The 16249-nt window shown below is 47.9% G+C and overlaps 1 protein-coding gene across 1 annotated transcript in view; it reads right to left on the reverse strand.

Annotated features, from left to right (window-relative positions):
- The window catches only part of CARMIL1 (capping protein regulator and myosin 1 linker 1), a 308280-nt gene that overhangs the window by 182595 nt on the left and 109436 nt on the right, over positions 1–16249 (reverse strand). Inside the window, 2 exon segments of the mRNA XM_019425299.2 lie at positions 9099–9158; positions 13323–13373. Of these exon segments, the coding sequence (XP_019280844.2) occupies positions 9099–9158; positions 13323–13373 (111 nt within the window).

Here is a 16249-nt window from a genome sequence, read left to right on the forward strand (position 1 = left end):
CTCTTTTTCTTTTTAAACATTTTTTAAAATTAGACCCCTTCCGAGATGTTTAAATGAAATGCTAAAACCTTTTGCCTGGTAGCGAAAGAAAAATCAAACACTTGGGAACATTTCAACTTTTCTTTTTTTGTTTTTTAATTTTTTTTAACATTTAATTATTTTTGAGACAGAGAGAGACAGAGCAGGAGCAGGGGAGGGGCAGAGAGAGAGGCAGACACAGAATCCAAAACAGGCTCCAGGCTCTGAGCCGTCAGCACGGAGCCCGACACGGGGCTCAAACCCACAAACTGTGAGATCATGACCTGAGCCGAAGTCGGACGCTTAACCGACTGAGCCACCCAGGCATCCCAAACATTTCAACTTTTCTAAGAAGAGAGAATGTTGGAAAGGATTATGTGACGGGAACAAGGTAATCATGTTCGGGGTGAGGCAAAGAATCATTCCAGTGAACTGCTGGGAGATGTCCAAAGCTTACACCAAAAATGTCGACGCTGAGGTCATACAGCTAGGTAAATAAATATAAATCAACCTGAAAACATGGGCAGGTCGCAAAGGGCAACAGGTTGTTTATGGACATATTTCAGACAAAAAGAATCAACTTCAATCACTTTTTAAAAAATACCATTATCTTGGATCTCAAAAAAACATTCATGTTAAACGCAATCCCTTTGGATCAAAATACCCTCACACATTTACTTCCTGCTGGTACTTACCTTGTGCAAAAATACGATGAGGGAACACTACACTTGATGTGCAACTAGCCCATGAGATTAACAAAGCAGTTTTTAGAATTGTTTGGGGCTGTCCTAAAATTAACTAAATTAAAAGTAATCACGTGGGGGCACGTGGATGACTCAGCCGGTTGAGCGTCCAACTATTGATTTCGGCTCAGGTCAAGGTGAGATCGAGCCCCGCGTTTTGAGCGGGAGAAAGAGAGCATGAGTGGGGGAGGGACAGAGAGAGAGAAAGAGAGAATCCCAAGCAGCCTCTGCGCTCTCGCACAGAGCCCGATGCGGAGCTCGAACCCATGAACCGTAAGATCGTGACCTGAGCCGAAACCAGGAGTCAGACGCTTAACCAACTGAGCCACCCAGGCATCCCAAATAAATAAGCTTTTAAAAAAATAAAGGAAAAGTAGTGCAATTTATGTGTCCAAATGCTGAGACCAAAGAGAAAGACTTAAGTGACCTCAGACCTTCAAATGTCACTTTTCCACAAGCACCCCAGAGGAATCTGTCAATACGTACCGCCTCCGTGGCAGTGAGTTGGCTCCCCACATAAAAAAACAAACCAACCAACCTTTTTTATCCTAATTTTCATGCATCGGTCTTCTAGAAGGTGACCCAAGGAAGATTTCTCCCCAAAAGGGCGGCCAGCTTTGCTGTCCCTGCCGGGTCCTTATTGTTCAGCCCCAGGACACCTCAAGGAAGCATCTGAAGCAAACTGCCTTGTGCAGTTAGGCTCAGATGTCCCACGTGCACGTATCTGTGCGTACGCGTGGTTTACAAAGCCAGACACCCTGGGACGCAGCCACGGGGTCCACGCTCTGCAGCCCACCCCCAACACCCCACCACCGTGGGTAATGAGATTTTCCACGACAAGGCGTTTCTGCTTTCTTCCCATCTAGTGCAACCATTCAGTGCACAGTTCGGGGGTGAGCAATCAGTAATTAGCGTCTTCTAACTCCGCTTACTCTTAATGCCTAATCATCCTTAATTGCACGGGACTGAACAGAATGACAGGGAAGAAAAGAAGGTGACAGGTCTGGAGGGGAAGAAAGGAGGCTTTCACATCCACCCCGATATAAAAGCTGTGCACGGCCCTGCGTAATAGGTCGCCACCTTTGGATCACGTAAAGACTGACACAGAGGGACAGAGGTGATGCTAACACAGCCAATCGTTTCACCAGGACAAAGGACTCCCTTTCAAATACCTCTGCCCCTCCGATTTCGGCTGCAGAAAAAAAAAAAAATCAAGCCTTTGAAACAGTTCTGGCTTAGATACCCAGCAGGACATAATCCACGACCTCCAATGCATGTTTAAGATAATAATGTAACTGCTAATATCTTACTTGGGAGAGTTTCCAACCCCACCCACCTCCTTTTTTAAGTAGAACAACCTGGATATATCTGAAGCACTTTTTTTTTTTGAGGGAGAGAGAGAGAGAGAGAGAGAGAGAGAGAGAGAGAGAGAAAGCGCACAGGGGAGGGGCAGAGAGAGAGGGGCACAGAGGATCTGAAGCAGGCTCCACACTGGCAGCACAGAGCCTGATACGGGGCTCGAACTCATGAATTGCAAGATCATGACCTGAGCCAAAGCCAGAAGCTTAACTGACTGTGCCACCCAGACGCCCCAACCTTAAGCACTTTTTCATAAAAGCCAGCAACGCGTCTGTGACGAGTTCTTCGTTCTTCTAACAGAAACAGCCATGAGTGGTTTGCCAAAATCATCCTATGACACAGCAAACAATTAACTTTACAATTTTTTAAAAATCCTAAGTGTTTCAGTCGTACAACAACTAGTCCCCAAATTCCATACCTATGAAGCTACCTAACTGCGGGTCTCAATGTATTGACCACGAACAGAAAACAGAATTTCAACAAAACTTGAACACAGAGAAAGTGCTCCGACAACGAGATGGGGAAAACGGGATAAAAGTCTCGCATATTCTCGCAAAGGCCAGGAAAAGAACAGCAAATGTCACATTTCAGTCCCCCAGTAACACGCACTCCCCCTGTGACACGCGCTCTGCCTCACTCACACACGATGAAATGTGAACGTCCGGGCATTTAATCTGAATTGACAAACTATAACTAAATAATGATAAAAAGCTAACCAATCCCAAAGAACGTTAAAAAGAACGGAAAAAAGAAAAGAGAAAAAAGAAAAGCTCATCCTAACCCAGGGTACGGTGTGAGTGCCACATCCAGTTGTAAAACCTACGGTTTTACATTACAGAGCACTAGAGAAACCAGACGTTGAGGTTCCTGAGGTGACACAGGGTACATCTTTCATCCTCTGCGACACAAGGCAATCAAATGTCCACCCCTGATACCGAGTCCCAATAGTCGTGTGTGTGTGTGTGTGTGTGTGCGCGCGCGTGTGTGTGCGTGTGTGTGCATAAGCGTGTGCATAAGTGTGTGCATGTGTGTGCATAAGTGTGTGCATGTGTGTGCATAAGCATGTGCATGTGTGTGCATAAGCGTGTGCATAAGTGTGTGCATGTGTGCATAAGTGTGTGCGCATGTGTGCATAAGCGTGTGCATAAGTGTGTGAATGCACGCGTATGTGTGCATGTGTATGTTAAGTGTGTGCGTATGTGTATACGTGCATAAGTGTGTGCGGGTGCACTGCATAAGCGTGTGCACACGTGTGTGCATGCACAAGTGTGTGAGTACACATGTGCGCATGTGAGTATACATGTGGGCGCATGTGCGTGCACATGGATACGGGTGTGTGTGTGCATATGCGTGCATGCATGTGTACACAGAGGAGTGTGACAGGGAGAGAGGTAATGCTGGAGGCATCAGTATTTACGTCTCAACAGAACCACAGAAATTTCCGAAAGCTGAGATTCTGAGGACTGGCAAGCATCATGAGCCCCTCGGTTCCGCTATGCCGTCGTCTGCAAGGCCCACACGGAACGGGAGCTAGGCGGCAGGGCTCCTCCGCTGGCACTCGCAGTGACGACGGCTCCACGGGCCCGAGGTGACCACCGTCTACCCCGTGCCTCTTTGAATGCCAGACACACTGGAGGGAAGCGACTTCCTGCGTCCCCAGGCCAGACCAGTGCCGGCAGCTGCACAGGGAAATCGGCCTTGCTGTATCCACATCCTTTCTCATAATTAAGTCCCACAGGCACATCATACTCTGAATATGACCTTGGCATTAACATTTCAGTTAATGCCCTTCTGCTCCCATCAGAACCCCGACACCATAAACATAAACATCCCTGAATTAGGAACGTCAGGAAGGCCCTGCTTATGTCATCATTCGTGAGCAATCGTTCACTCCTGCATATGGCTGCCATTTGGGCAAACATATGGTGCTGTAATTCTTCTTCCCAACTCCAGTTTCTAGAGAATGCTAAACACACAGGATAACACACTGCTCTCAGATGAACCATGGAAAAGTTCCAAGGATTTGTATGTAATCTCGATCAACGTAAAGTGACAATTCTGACCATTTTTTCTAGGAGTTGTTGTCAATAACTACACACACATGCGTGGGCGCACACAAACACGCATGCATTTTCTTTATAGTTTTAAAAACTAAAGCAAAAAGTAGAACGAAGGAAACAATAAAGATCAGAGTAGGCATCGATGAAATAGGAAACAAACTCAATAGAGAAAATCAACAAAACCAAAAGCAAGTTCTTTGAGAAGATCTATAGAATTGATAAACCTCTAGCCAAGGAGCCAGGGAGCCAGGGGTCAGAAGGGAGGGGAGGAGAATCAAACGGTCAACAGGAACGATATTCCACGATATTCCACGGATACTGACAGCATAACAAAGGGATACTACGAACAGACAACGGAGATGAAATGGATACATTTCTTAGAAAAGTCAAACCACCACAGCTCCCTTAAGAAGAAAACATATGAATGCATCTATATCTATTAAAGAAACAGAATTTGTAGTTAAAAAAACTTCCCCAAGGAAAAAACTCCAGGCTCGGATAACATCACTAGTACTTTCAGCCAAACATTTAAAGAGTTGGTTATTCTCAATTTTTCTAAAAGTCCAAAGAGAAGGGACTAGTTCTGAGTCCATGATCACTCTAATACAGAAAGCAGACAAAAACTTGGTTTTAAAAAGAGAAAACTACAGTCACTGTCATTAACATAGATGCAAAGATTCCTTGCAAAATTTTAATAAATAGAACCCATCAAAATACAAAATGGATAATACATCATAAGCAAGTAGGGTTAATCCCAGGAATGAAAGGTTGAATGGATATCCGGAAAATCAATCAATATAATTCACCACATAAACAAACTAAAAAGAAAAAGAAAAACACAATCATAGAGAAAAAAACATTTTTTTTTTTGACAAAACACAAGACTAATTTCTGATAAAAACCCTCAGCCACCTTGGGGTCACCTGGGTGGCTCGGTTAAGCCATCCGACTTCAGCCGGAGTCATGATCTCGCAGTCCGTGGGTTTGAGCCCCTCGTCGGGCTCCATGATGACAGCTCGGAGCCTGGAGTCTGCTTCTGATTCTGTGCCTCCCTCTCTCTGTCCCTCCTCCACACACTCTGCGTCTGTCTGTCTCTCTCTCAAAAATAAATAAACATTTTAAAAAACTTGAAAAAAAAAGGAAAAAGAAAGTCTCAGCCACCTTGGAACAGAAGAGAAACTTCTCAACCAGAAAAAGGGCATCTATGAAAAACCTACAGCTAACATCACACTTAGTAGAAGAAGGACGCTTTCCCTCCAAGGTTGGGAAGAGAACAAGGATGTCTGTTCTCAGCACTTGTGCTCAGCACTGATCTGGAGGTATCAGCGGGGCCAGTTAGCAGGGGCCGAGATTTTATTTTACCCCGCCTGGAACCCAGTAAGTTAGCCTGCTGCTATTTGGTGAACGTCAGCAGGAGACAGGAGACCTCTGGGTGAGACAGAAGCGACTTTCTTATTCACGGCATAGCACACGGCGTGAGTCCCACATGCGCACAGATTCTCCCTGACCCCAAAGCCCCATAGGGCGACACAGAGGGCTCAGGGAGATGCCCACACACACACAGCGATGCTTACAGGGAAGGAACCTCTGAACTTGGGTAACCTACGCTTCTCAGAGTGAACGGTAAGCGAGCCTGCTGTTTGTCCATAAGGGAAACATGCCACCATGTCACACGGGTGCTTGCAGGGGACACAATCCTGAGAAGCAGCCCGGGTGGAGAGCAAGTCACAGCAACGAATCCCCGGCATACCCAGCGAGACAGGCAGGAGCGCAAGAGACCCACAAGGAAGGCCTCCCAACAGCAGTAAGGCAAGAAAAAGAAAGAAAAGGCATCGATACTGCAAGAGGAAGAAGCGAAATTGTCTTTATTCTCAAACAACACCATCATCTATGGGGAAAATGATCAAACCCATTTTTAAGAGCTACTAGAATGGAGGTGCCTGGGTGGCTCAGTCGGTTAAGCATCCGACTCTTGATCTCAGCTCAGGTCTTGATCTCAGGGACGTGAGTCCAAAGCCCCACACTGGGCTCTGTGCTGGGCATAGAGCCTACTTAAAAAAAACCCAAAGCTACTAGAGCCAACAGGTGAGTGCAAAAAGGTGGCAGGACAGAAGATCGTGGTATGTCAATACACTGGCAAGAAGCAATTAGGAATCAGAATTTAAAACAATACTATTTATAATAGCATCAAAAAATACAAAATACTTGCGAATAAATCTGACAAAAGATGTGTAAGACCTGTAACACTGAAATCTATGTAAAACACTGTTGATGGAAATCAAAGATGACCTAAATACGTGTAGAAATACATAGTTTTCTTGGGTCAGGGACTCCGTACTGTTAAGATGTCAATTCTCCCAAACTTGATTATAATATCAATCAAAATCTCAGCAGCCTTTTCTGTAGAAAGTGAGCTGAGTCTCAAATTCACAGGGAATTGCAAAGGACCCAGAATCACTACACAACTTTGATAAAGAAGAACCATCTTGGAGGACTGACACCCTCTGAGCGAGTCTTACTATAGAGCTATAGTAATCAAGACCGTGTGGCAGTGGCACAAAGACAGACCAACAGACCAACAGACCAGAGGGGTGGGATTCAGAGTCCAGAAACAGACCAACACTTACATGAACAACAAAAGTGAAAGCCAGTTCAGTGCAGAAATAACGGTCTTTCAGACAAGCGAATATCCTACAGGTAGGATGAAAGAAAGGAAGGAAGGAAGGAAGGAAGGAAGGAAGGAAGGAAGGAAGGGAGGAAGGGAGGAAGGAAAGAAAGAAGGAATGAATGAGAAAGAAAGAAAGAAAGAAAGAGAAAGAAAGCAAGAAGGAAAGAAAGAAAAGGAAGGAAGGGAGGAAGGAAGGAAGGGAGGAAGGGAGGAAGGAAGGAAGGAGAAAGAAAGGAAGGAAGGAAGGAGAAAGAAAGAAAGAGAAAAAAAGAAAAAGAAAGCAAGAAGGAAAGAAAGAAAAGAAGAAAGGAAAGAAAGAAAGAAAGACAGAAAGAAGTAAAGAAAGAGAAAAAGAAAGAAAGAAAAAAAGAGAAAGAAAGCAAGAAGGAAAGAAAGAAAAGAAGGAAAGAAAGAAAGAAAGAAAGAAAGAGAAAAAGAAAGAAAAGAGAAAGAAAGCACGAAGGAAAGAAAGAAAAGAAAGGAAAGAAAGAAAGAGAAAAAAAGAAAAAGAAAGCAAGAAGGAAGGAAGGAAGGAAGGAAGGAAGGAAGGAAGGAAGGAAAGAAAGAAAGAAAAAGAAAGAAAGAAAGAAAGAAAGAAAGAAAGAAAGAAAGAAAGAAAGAAAGAAAGAAAGAAAGAGGAAGAAAGAAAGGTCGGTCTATATGTTGCTTTATATACAGAAACTATCTCAAAGTGGACCATAGACCTAAATGTATAACATAAAGCTATAACACTTCCAAAAAACATGGAACATTCTGTGACCTCGGTTTGAGCAAAGACTTATTCAATGACACCAGCACAATCCATAAAAGAGAATACTGGCAAATTGGGCGTCATCAAAATTTAAAACTTGTGCCCTTTGAAAAGTACTGCAAAGAAAATGAAACGCCAGGGCTCAGACTAAGAAAAAATATGTATAAATCAGGTATCTGATAAGGGATGTGTATTCAGAATGCAGAAAAGGAATCTTCATCAGAAAACAAACAACTCAATTTTAAAAGACGGCCAAACATTTAAACGGACACTGGGACAGGAAGACGGATGATGGGCAAACGGGCAGATCAAAAGATGTTCAGTATCTGTAGGCGTTAGAAAAACGTAAGTTAAAACTACGATCGGAAAGCACCACGTACTTTCCGGAATGGCGAAAATGAAACACACGGACCGTGCCAGGGCCAGGAGGGGGTGGAGGGGCTGGAAGTCCCACGCTCTGTCGGTGACACTGTCAAATGGTGCAGCCACCTTGGGAAACAGCTCAGCAGCTTCTTAGAAAGGGAAACAGGCACCCAGCCTCCAGTTCGGCCGCCCCGTTCCTAAGTACCTACCCGGGGGGAAGGAAAAGCCTACGCCCAATCAGAGCTGTACGCATAGAGGTTCATGGCAGCTTGACTTGGCCAACGACGTCAACAACCCAACTGTCCCTCACCGGGAGAACGGGGACAGGGCCGCAATACAGCCACACGATGGAACACACTGCAACAATACGAAGGAAGTACGGAGGCACGCAACAAAGTATAATCCATCCCCAAATAATTATACAGGCAGAGAGAAGGTGGTCAATGAAGAGTACACACACTAGGATGCCATTCAGACAAAGTGTTAGAAAATGCGAACTCTTCTCCGGCGGCAAGGGGCAGGCGCCTGCAGACAGGTGGGGGGCGGGGGGCAGGAGTGAGTGTTTATGGGGGGAGGGTACGAGGAGCCCGCGGGGTGAGGACTAAGTCGGCTGTCTTGATTGTGGTTAACGGGTTCCTGGGTACGCATATGTCAGAACTTACCAAATCGTACACTTCAGTTCCCTGCTTATTACTTATTATAGCTCGACAAAGCTGTTTTTAAAAATCTACATTTTATTAGGACCCCAAGAATTCCTAGATCGCTATATTCCCAGAAAGACCTCAGACAGTGCCATATAAGAGCTGTGGGATTTTAACACTAAACCGTGTCGTACAGAATCTCTAAGAACAGTACTCTGACGTTTCCACCGTTAGCTCACATAAAAGCTAATTAGTTCTCAGACCGAGTTACGGAGAAAGCGTTTTCTTTACCAGAACAAAATCCCAGACCCTCCCCACACGGCCCCCTGTGCGATCTCTCGTTCAGAAACTTCCATTTTCCCCCGTCTTGTTTTTCTACATCATCTCAAGAGAATCTCAACACCGGAACCAAAACAGGGGGTTCCCGGTTTCGGGAACTCGAGACAGGTCACCGCCGTGCAGTCACGGCGACCAGGGAGCCGTTGTGGCACTCACCTGAGCGGGCCTGCCGCAGCTGACACCATGAATCTCCAAGTAGCTGAAGGTTAACTCGAGCTGCAATTGAAATAAAGACCCGTAATGAATGAGGGGTGCAAAACCTGTAATTCAAGGTACAAATGCTCCAATTAGAAAGTCCAAAAACAAAACAAGGCACTGGACATCTTGTGAAGGCAGGCTGGTTTCAGATCTCCATTTATGAATTAAGACATGACCTTGGGGCACCTGGGTGGCTCAATGAGCGAAGCGTCCGACTCTCGGTTTCAGCTCAGGTCATGATCTCACAGCTCATGGGATCAAGCCCCACGTCGGGCTCTGTGCTGACAGCACAGAGCCTGCTTGGGATTCTTTTTCTCTCTTTCTATCCCCGCCTTCCCTCACTCGTGGTCTCTCTCTCTCTCTCTTACTCTCTCAAAATAAATAAACTTAAAAAAAAAAACAAACAAAAAAAAGATATGACCTTGATTTATCCTAATTCAGAATAAGTATTGGTCACTTTACTGAAAGGCTGAAAGGAAGGTCCAAGTCTGACTTTTTAAATTTCATCCAGGGACAAAGTCAAGGGGAAGTTCTCACACTTGCACTCCAGCATTTCTTCACTGGGAAATGAATGTATAAAGCGAGCCATCTAAACACACACTTTTCTCCTAGTTCAAAATTTTGCTTCAGAAAGTCCCATCGAGATAAAGACAATGTTGGTTTTCTTTTCCCTCTAAACCCTTTCCCCTCTGGGTTATACTCCCTCTACCGTGTCTCATAGAAATTCATATTTTGAGTGGACTTAGAAAAACACAGTATGTAGGAATTTTAAACCATGGTTCAATGAAACACACAGAGTTGAGTCAAAATCTACGTCTCTCTGTGCGCAGATAAACAATGATTTATTTCCTTCCCAAATAACAGGTGACCCTTTCTCTCTTCTCCTGTAATCAGCATTTCTTTTTTCTTCAATATATCTCCAGTCCCACATTTTTCCTATTTTTCCTGGACAACAGGAAAAATCTCTCCCCCCGTTTTGCAGCCTTCCATCTGACTACAGCAGTCGCACGGCACCCGATGACAGGACTGCATTAGATCCGTTTGCTTGACCTCTTCCCCTTAAAACCAGAAATGCCAGGGGGGAAGCATCCGCCCATAACCAAGCCCACAAGACCCTGAGTTCTGCCCCCTGGTGCCATACCGTGCCTTATTGCATCTGGCAGGATGAACCTGAGAACACAGAACCCCTGAATCTCCCGTTAAATGTCTTGATGTACGGTGTTGAGGACCAGAGGTAGAAAAGGTATTCTTTCATTATTCACTCAGTCAACCAACAGACGTGAATGGAAGACCTGCTATGTGCCAGGATTGGAACTGGAAAGAGGAACGAGACATTTCTCTTGTCCTCCGAGAGTCAAATGTGGCATTGGAGGCACATTTTAAACATTCTATTCAGAGGGCACCTGGGTGGCTCAGTCAGTTGAGCATCCAAGTCAACTTCGGCTCAGGTCATCATCTCGCGGTTCGTGAGATCGAGCCCTGAGTTGGGCTCTGTGCTGACAGCATGGAGCCTGCTTAAGATTCTCTCTCCCTCTCTCTCTCTGTTGCACGTGTGCACCTACATTCCCCCTCCCTAAAATACCTACATACACACATTCTATTCGAGTACAAGTCTTCTTACCTATAATTATCAGGATCGATACTTGGTTGGGTTTTGAAAAGTCATTTCAAGCAGGGAATGATTTTCTAAAAAGTACACACACCTACCTTCAGTTATTTCAAATTAAAACTTAGAAACATCGTCTCATTTCCTAGCCTTCGATACAACGTTCGAGTTTCTTCTTGGGGTAAAGCCCACTGGCTGGTGCCATAACGGCATTTCCTCTGGGGGCCACACCCTTAAATGTAGGGTACCCGACGTCTACTTCAAGTCTCAGTCAGTTAAGCGTCCAACTTGGGCTCAGGTCATGAGCTCACAATTCATGGGTTCGAGCCCCACGCCTGGCTCTGTGCTGACAGCGCAGAGCCCGCTTCAGATTCTTTCTCCCTCTCTCTCTGCCCTCCCCGACTCACACTGTCTCTCCCTTCCAAAATAAGAGAGTAAATAATTAAAAAATTAAAAAATAAATTAAACTAAATTAAATTAAATTAAATTAAATTTTAAAATGGCGAGAGAACTTGAAGACGCTGGCAAAGCAATTTGAAGGCATAAGTTTGCTGAATTGTTATCTGCTCCCCATCACCCCAGCCTTTAACCATTGTCTGGTCCTTACCAAGACCCTAATTTTTTTTTTAATAATTCACCTTTATCAATACTCTCCTCTTTTTGCAGCCTTTTTCATTACTATGTGAAATATCTTTAATTAAATAAACTTACTATGGTAACCCTAAGCAAGAATAGGTTCAGAAGCAAACCACCTTGGCTCGGTGGGAGCCTGGCACCCTGGCATCTCCTGGCACCCTGGCGTCTCCTCCAGCTGGAGGGAGCAGGTGTGAACAGGTGCACTCCCTCACAAGCCAGCAGACATAAAGTGCAGCTGGCCTCGGTCGGCACCACCTGGGATGGCCCGGGCAGCTTTGATCAGCTCGGCCGAGTGAGGTCAATTGAGATGTTCCCGCCGCCCCCAAAGGACTGTCACCAGGAGAAGCTACATGTCAGGGAGCCAGGAAAGCATGGAGATGGTTCAGCGAAGCCCGGAGGAATGACTTCAAGGGTGTCAAGCAAAGAAGGGGCAAAACGGGGACTCCCGGCCAAAGAAAAAGTTTTTGCAAGGGCACGGAGGCACGCGAAGAGCGAGGACAAGGCGGAAACAAGGAGAGCCTGTAGGGTCCCCAATCCCTATGTGAGGACAAGCTGCGTCCAGGATTCGGCAAGCGTCCCGCCAACGACACCTAACAGTGAGGACGCCGTGTCTAGGACGTACTGGGAGACGCAACAAGGCTCAGATCACTGTCTCCAAGCTGGTCCTCACAGCGTAACAGTGCCTCACCTCGCCCACCCCACCCAGCCCACCCCGCACAGTGTGAGGAATGGCACCCAGCAGCGGGCGGGAGGAGCCGGGACGCGTGTGAGACAGAACCACACAGGTTAGCCCCTGGGTAGACAGGAGGAAGGAGTTGGCATGGCCTATCAGCAGCCTCCACCACTCACCTCCCCCAGCCCCAGAGCAAGTCCCCTCCCGCAGCCAATAAGCAAACTTACAAGTGATCACGTGACCACGCGACTGTCCTGTGGGACCGCCCCCCACTCCATGGGCAGCAGCTCAAGCCACGCCCACACACCTTTCCCGCCTGTTGCCTTCTCCCCTGCTCCCCAAAGCCCTCTCCTAAACAGCCTGGCTCCCCAAAGCCCTCCCCCAAATACCCCGGCTCCCCAAAGCCCTCCTCCCCACACCCTGCTCCCCAAAGCCCTACTCCAACTACCCCCACTCCCCAAAGCATAGCCCCTACGCCCCCGCTCCCCAAAGCACTCCACTCCACACCCCTGCTCCCCAAAGCCCTCCTCCAACCACCCCCACTCCCCAAAGCACCCCACTCCACACCCCTTTCCCCATAGCACTTCTCCTATCACCCCTGCTTCCCAAAGCACTCCCCCCCAAACCCCTATACCCCAAAACAGCCCCCACAGCCCTGCCCCCCAAAGCACTGTGCTCTTCCGTACCGCTAAGCACTGACCAGGAGACCCCTTCATCTGCCTGGTTCACGTGGGGCAATCCTTCAACCCAGCTTCTCTGAGGGTCTGTCCCCGATCTGACAATGACCCAACTCCCATCCCCGAAAGCAGAGCTGGGGCTATCTCGGGTGATAGCAAAGTTTTATTTCTTCATTGAGGTACCTGCTTTGTGATTCATTTCTATTTTGTCCACTTGACTGCTTATGTGGTACATTTCACAGAAAGACAAAAGAAAACAAATGTCTGATCGGCCCCCAGAGAGAAGAGATCTATGTCACAACCAGTACCTATTATGCAGCACTGTTCTGAATGTAATTATTTCCCCAGAAAGTTAATGTCACTGACATAGGTTTTGCTTCTCAGCCCAGGCCACTTCCTGGGGCACCAGAAACCAGCCTTGTCTAAGGGGGAGTCCTCCACACACATCACTTTGGACGAAAAACTGCTTTCCTGTATTTGCGATGCGGACAATATCAGACAAAGTTGTGTCCACTGAAGAGGGAGTGTGTGTGTGTGTGTGTGTGTGTGTGTGTGTGTGTGTGTGTTGGAGGAGATGCATCGCCACTTACCTTGGTGGGGATTCGTGCCGTCACGAGGAAGGCTCGGCATGACGTAAGCACCTGCAGAATAGGAAGACAGCATCAGTATAAGTACCACCAAGTGGGACTGATGGGTTTGGGCTTTACCCACAGGACAGAATGGCACAGGAGCCTCGAGAGGCCACGGGGCTGGGTTCCTGGCCTGTAAGAAGAATCGGTGAATCAGGACAGCCTCCTGGCCACGTAGAACTCGTTTTCCTCAAGAGTCACCGCGTGAAGGTCCACACTGAACAAATCACTTGTGAAATCTCAAGATGAGCAGTCCAATCAACAGCCCAAGGGACCAAGAGATTACTTCCGCTGAGTGAGCGCGACAGGTCTCTGGGATGTTAACACACAGAGACCCTGCATACAGTCGTGAGCCCCGCCCCCCCCCCCCCATCAGCAGCAGACTGAATGAAGAAGCCTAGGGCTCTGTGACACCTTCCTCACCACCGCCACCCACATTTGCCCGCTTCCACTCCCTGTGCACGAGCGGAGAACATTCACACAGTGCACAGACAGCGTATCAGGGGATGCTTCCAAGGTGTCCCCAGCTGTGTTTCTCAGCTGGGCCTCCCCCAGTCCTCGAGAGAACATTTATGGAGGTTTCGATTCCAATACTCCACCAAGAACATCTATGCAGTCCATAGGGCCCCACATGCTTCTAGGACCTCTCTTAGCCAGCAGGAGCCCTTGTGAATACAAAGAGGTTGGAAATGGTTTGAACTCATCCCCGGAGCAGGGATCCCAGTCCACAACCGCCAAGGTCGGAATATGGTGCCACTCTGCAGCTTGGAGGTCTGGGCAGGCCCCAGGGCCTTTGCACTGAAGAAAGGAGTCTCCAGTACTTAAGTTCTGATGGGACGACTGGCTTCTTCATTTCTCAAAGAACTTCCTCATCACTAAATTTATTATTTACAACACAGCCCACACATTTCTCTCTTCCAGGGGTTCTTGTAGGAGCAATCCCCGGTCTCTTCGAGAATCTTCGCCCCACAAAATTCTCTGCACAGGGCCAGATCACAGAGCTCACGTGCCAGAAAGGACTCAGCACCACCTGGTCAATGACCTGAAACCCCGCTGCTTACCACCATCTCCGCTTCCAATCTGAGAGCAGGTTCCACAGAAACTCATCTTTGCTGGGTTCACGCCAGAGCTGGAGACGGAAGCTGGAGCTCCGGACCCCCCATCGAGAATCTTTTCAGACGAGCAAGAAGCTCAACGGCACAAGCCCCAGACAGCAACATGCAGCCTTTTCAGTATTTCGATAAACGTATCAAGCTCCGTGAACGTTCCTTCCAACAGACGTTGGTCCCACGACACCCAGGATCACGTTAGAAGGACAGGAGCAACCACGGCCAATACTGCCGGGTACGCTGTTCTAACAGGCTTGTGCGCCCCATCTCCTTGAGTCCTCTCAGCACCCTAAGAGCTAGCCTGGACACCGTTATCACCCCCACTGTAAGAAGAGGAGACTAAGACGCACAGAGATGATGGAACTCGCCCGGGTGACCCAGCAAGCGGGTGGCCGAGCTGAGACTCGAACCTAGCACGCTCTGGGTCCGGAGACCGGGCTGCTAATTCCTTACGCGGACTCTCGAAACTCCAGGACCCAGTTCCAGGTGGTCCTCACCCATGCAAACACGGAGGAGCCACAGAGCTTTAAAGTCGGAAGGAAGCAGAGAGGTAAGAGCGCCATCAACAGGATGAGGGATGTTGGAGGTGCTGAGGAAAAGAGCCAGTCCCTACTGGTCTGCCTGCCTGTCCGTGCGTCTGTCTTCTAGGTGCCTCCCTGATCCCGTCTGTGCAGCTCTCAGTCTGTCTGCGTCCCTCCCCTCCCCTCACTCCTCGCTCCGCTGTGGCTGCCACTGTCCCCAGCACACTCCCCTCCCCCCTTTCTCACCCTCTCCTCCTCCTCCAGCACCCGCCCCTGCCTCAGCTCCGCCCTCACTTCCCGGGGCTTCCCAGATGCTAATCTGCTAATCGGTGAGCCTGCAATTTATTCAAGCCTACTGCCAAGCAGCAGACGCCAACCACGGAAGGAACACCTCATTCTGGAAGGATAGTTCATCTGTAACACAGTCACAGAGAAACTTGCACAGAACGCGAATAAAGGTGACAAGGCACCTTTGACATGGCGAAACAAGGAACGCATGGGTAATTACAAGGCCCCCTGTGGGGATCTAATTCAGAAGTCTCAGAGACCGGTCTCCCACAAGCATCCCAACCACTGATGTGAGTACGAGGTGCGGGCCGGCCTTCCGCCCTTCTGTAAGTGGTGTACTTTGGGGACTAAAGTCTCCCACAAGCGGCCAAGGCATCACATGACCTGCCTGCCCTCTCCTGACCAGCCCCTTCCTGATCAGTCAGCACAGGGCGCTTCTAGGGGCCACTGGGAGAGTATTAACTGGGTCACTACTTTGTAAGTTTATTTATTTATTTTGAGAGAGAGAGAGAAAGCACGCATGGGGAAGGGGCAGAGAGAGAGGGTCCCAAGCAGGCTCCACGCTGTCAGTGCAGAGCCCAACATGGGGCTTGAACCCACAAACCATGAGATCATGACCTGAGCCGAAATCAAGAGTCGGATGCTCAACCGACGGAGCCACCCGGGTGCCCGGGGGTCAGTACATTTCTTTAAAAGAGAGGGGAAGAAACTCAGAATGTTCGTGTGCATCCACCTTTTGAATGACGAGCAATCAATCTCTTGGCCACAGGTAGACATACGAGGTTTTCACGATCACTTCTGCCTCCCCTCAGGCAACAACCCCGTTCGCGATCTGCGGTCCTATGTGCCAACTCGCCTTCTTGAAAAATAGTTTCTGAGTACGCAGCGTCCTCCGGAATTTGGACACAGCCCAAAAGAATTTCTTTGAAAAGAGACGCATCCACGTGGGAGCCCAGGCTTTGAAGGAAGC

This window comes from Panthera pardus, unplaced genomic scaffold (genome assembly GCF_024362965.1).
Source record: "Panthera pardus isolate Hobbes unplaced genomic scaffold, ASM2436296v1 HiC_scaffold_17, whole genome shotgun sequence".
NCBI lineage: Eukaryota > Metazoa > Chordata > Mammalia > Carnivora > Felidae > Panthera > Panthera pardus.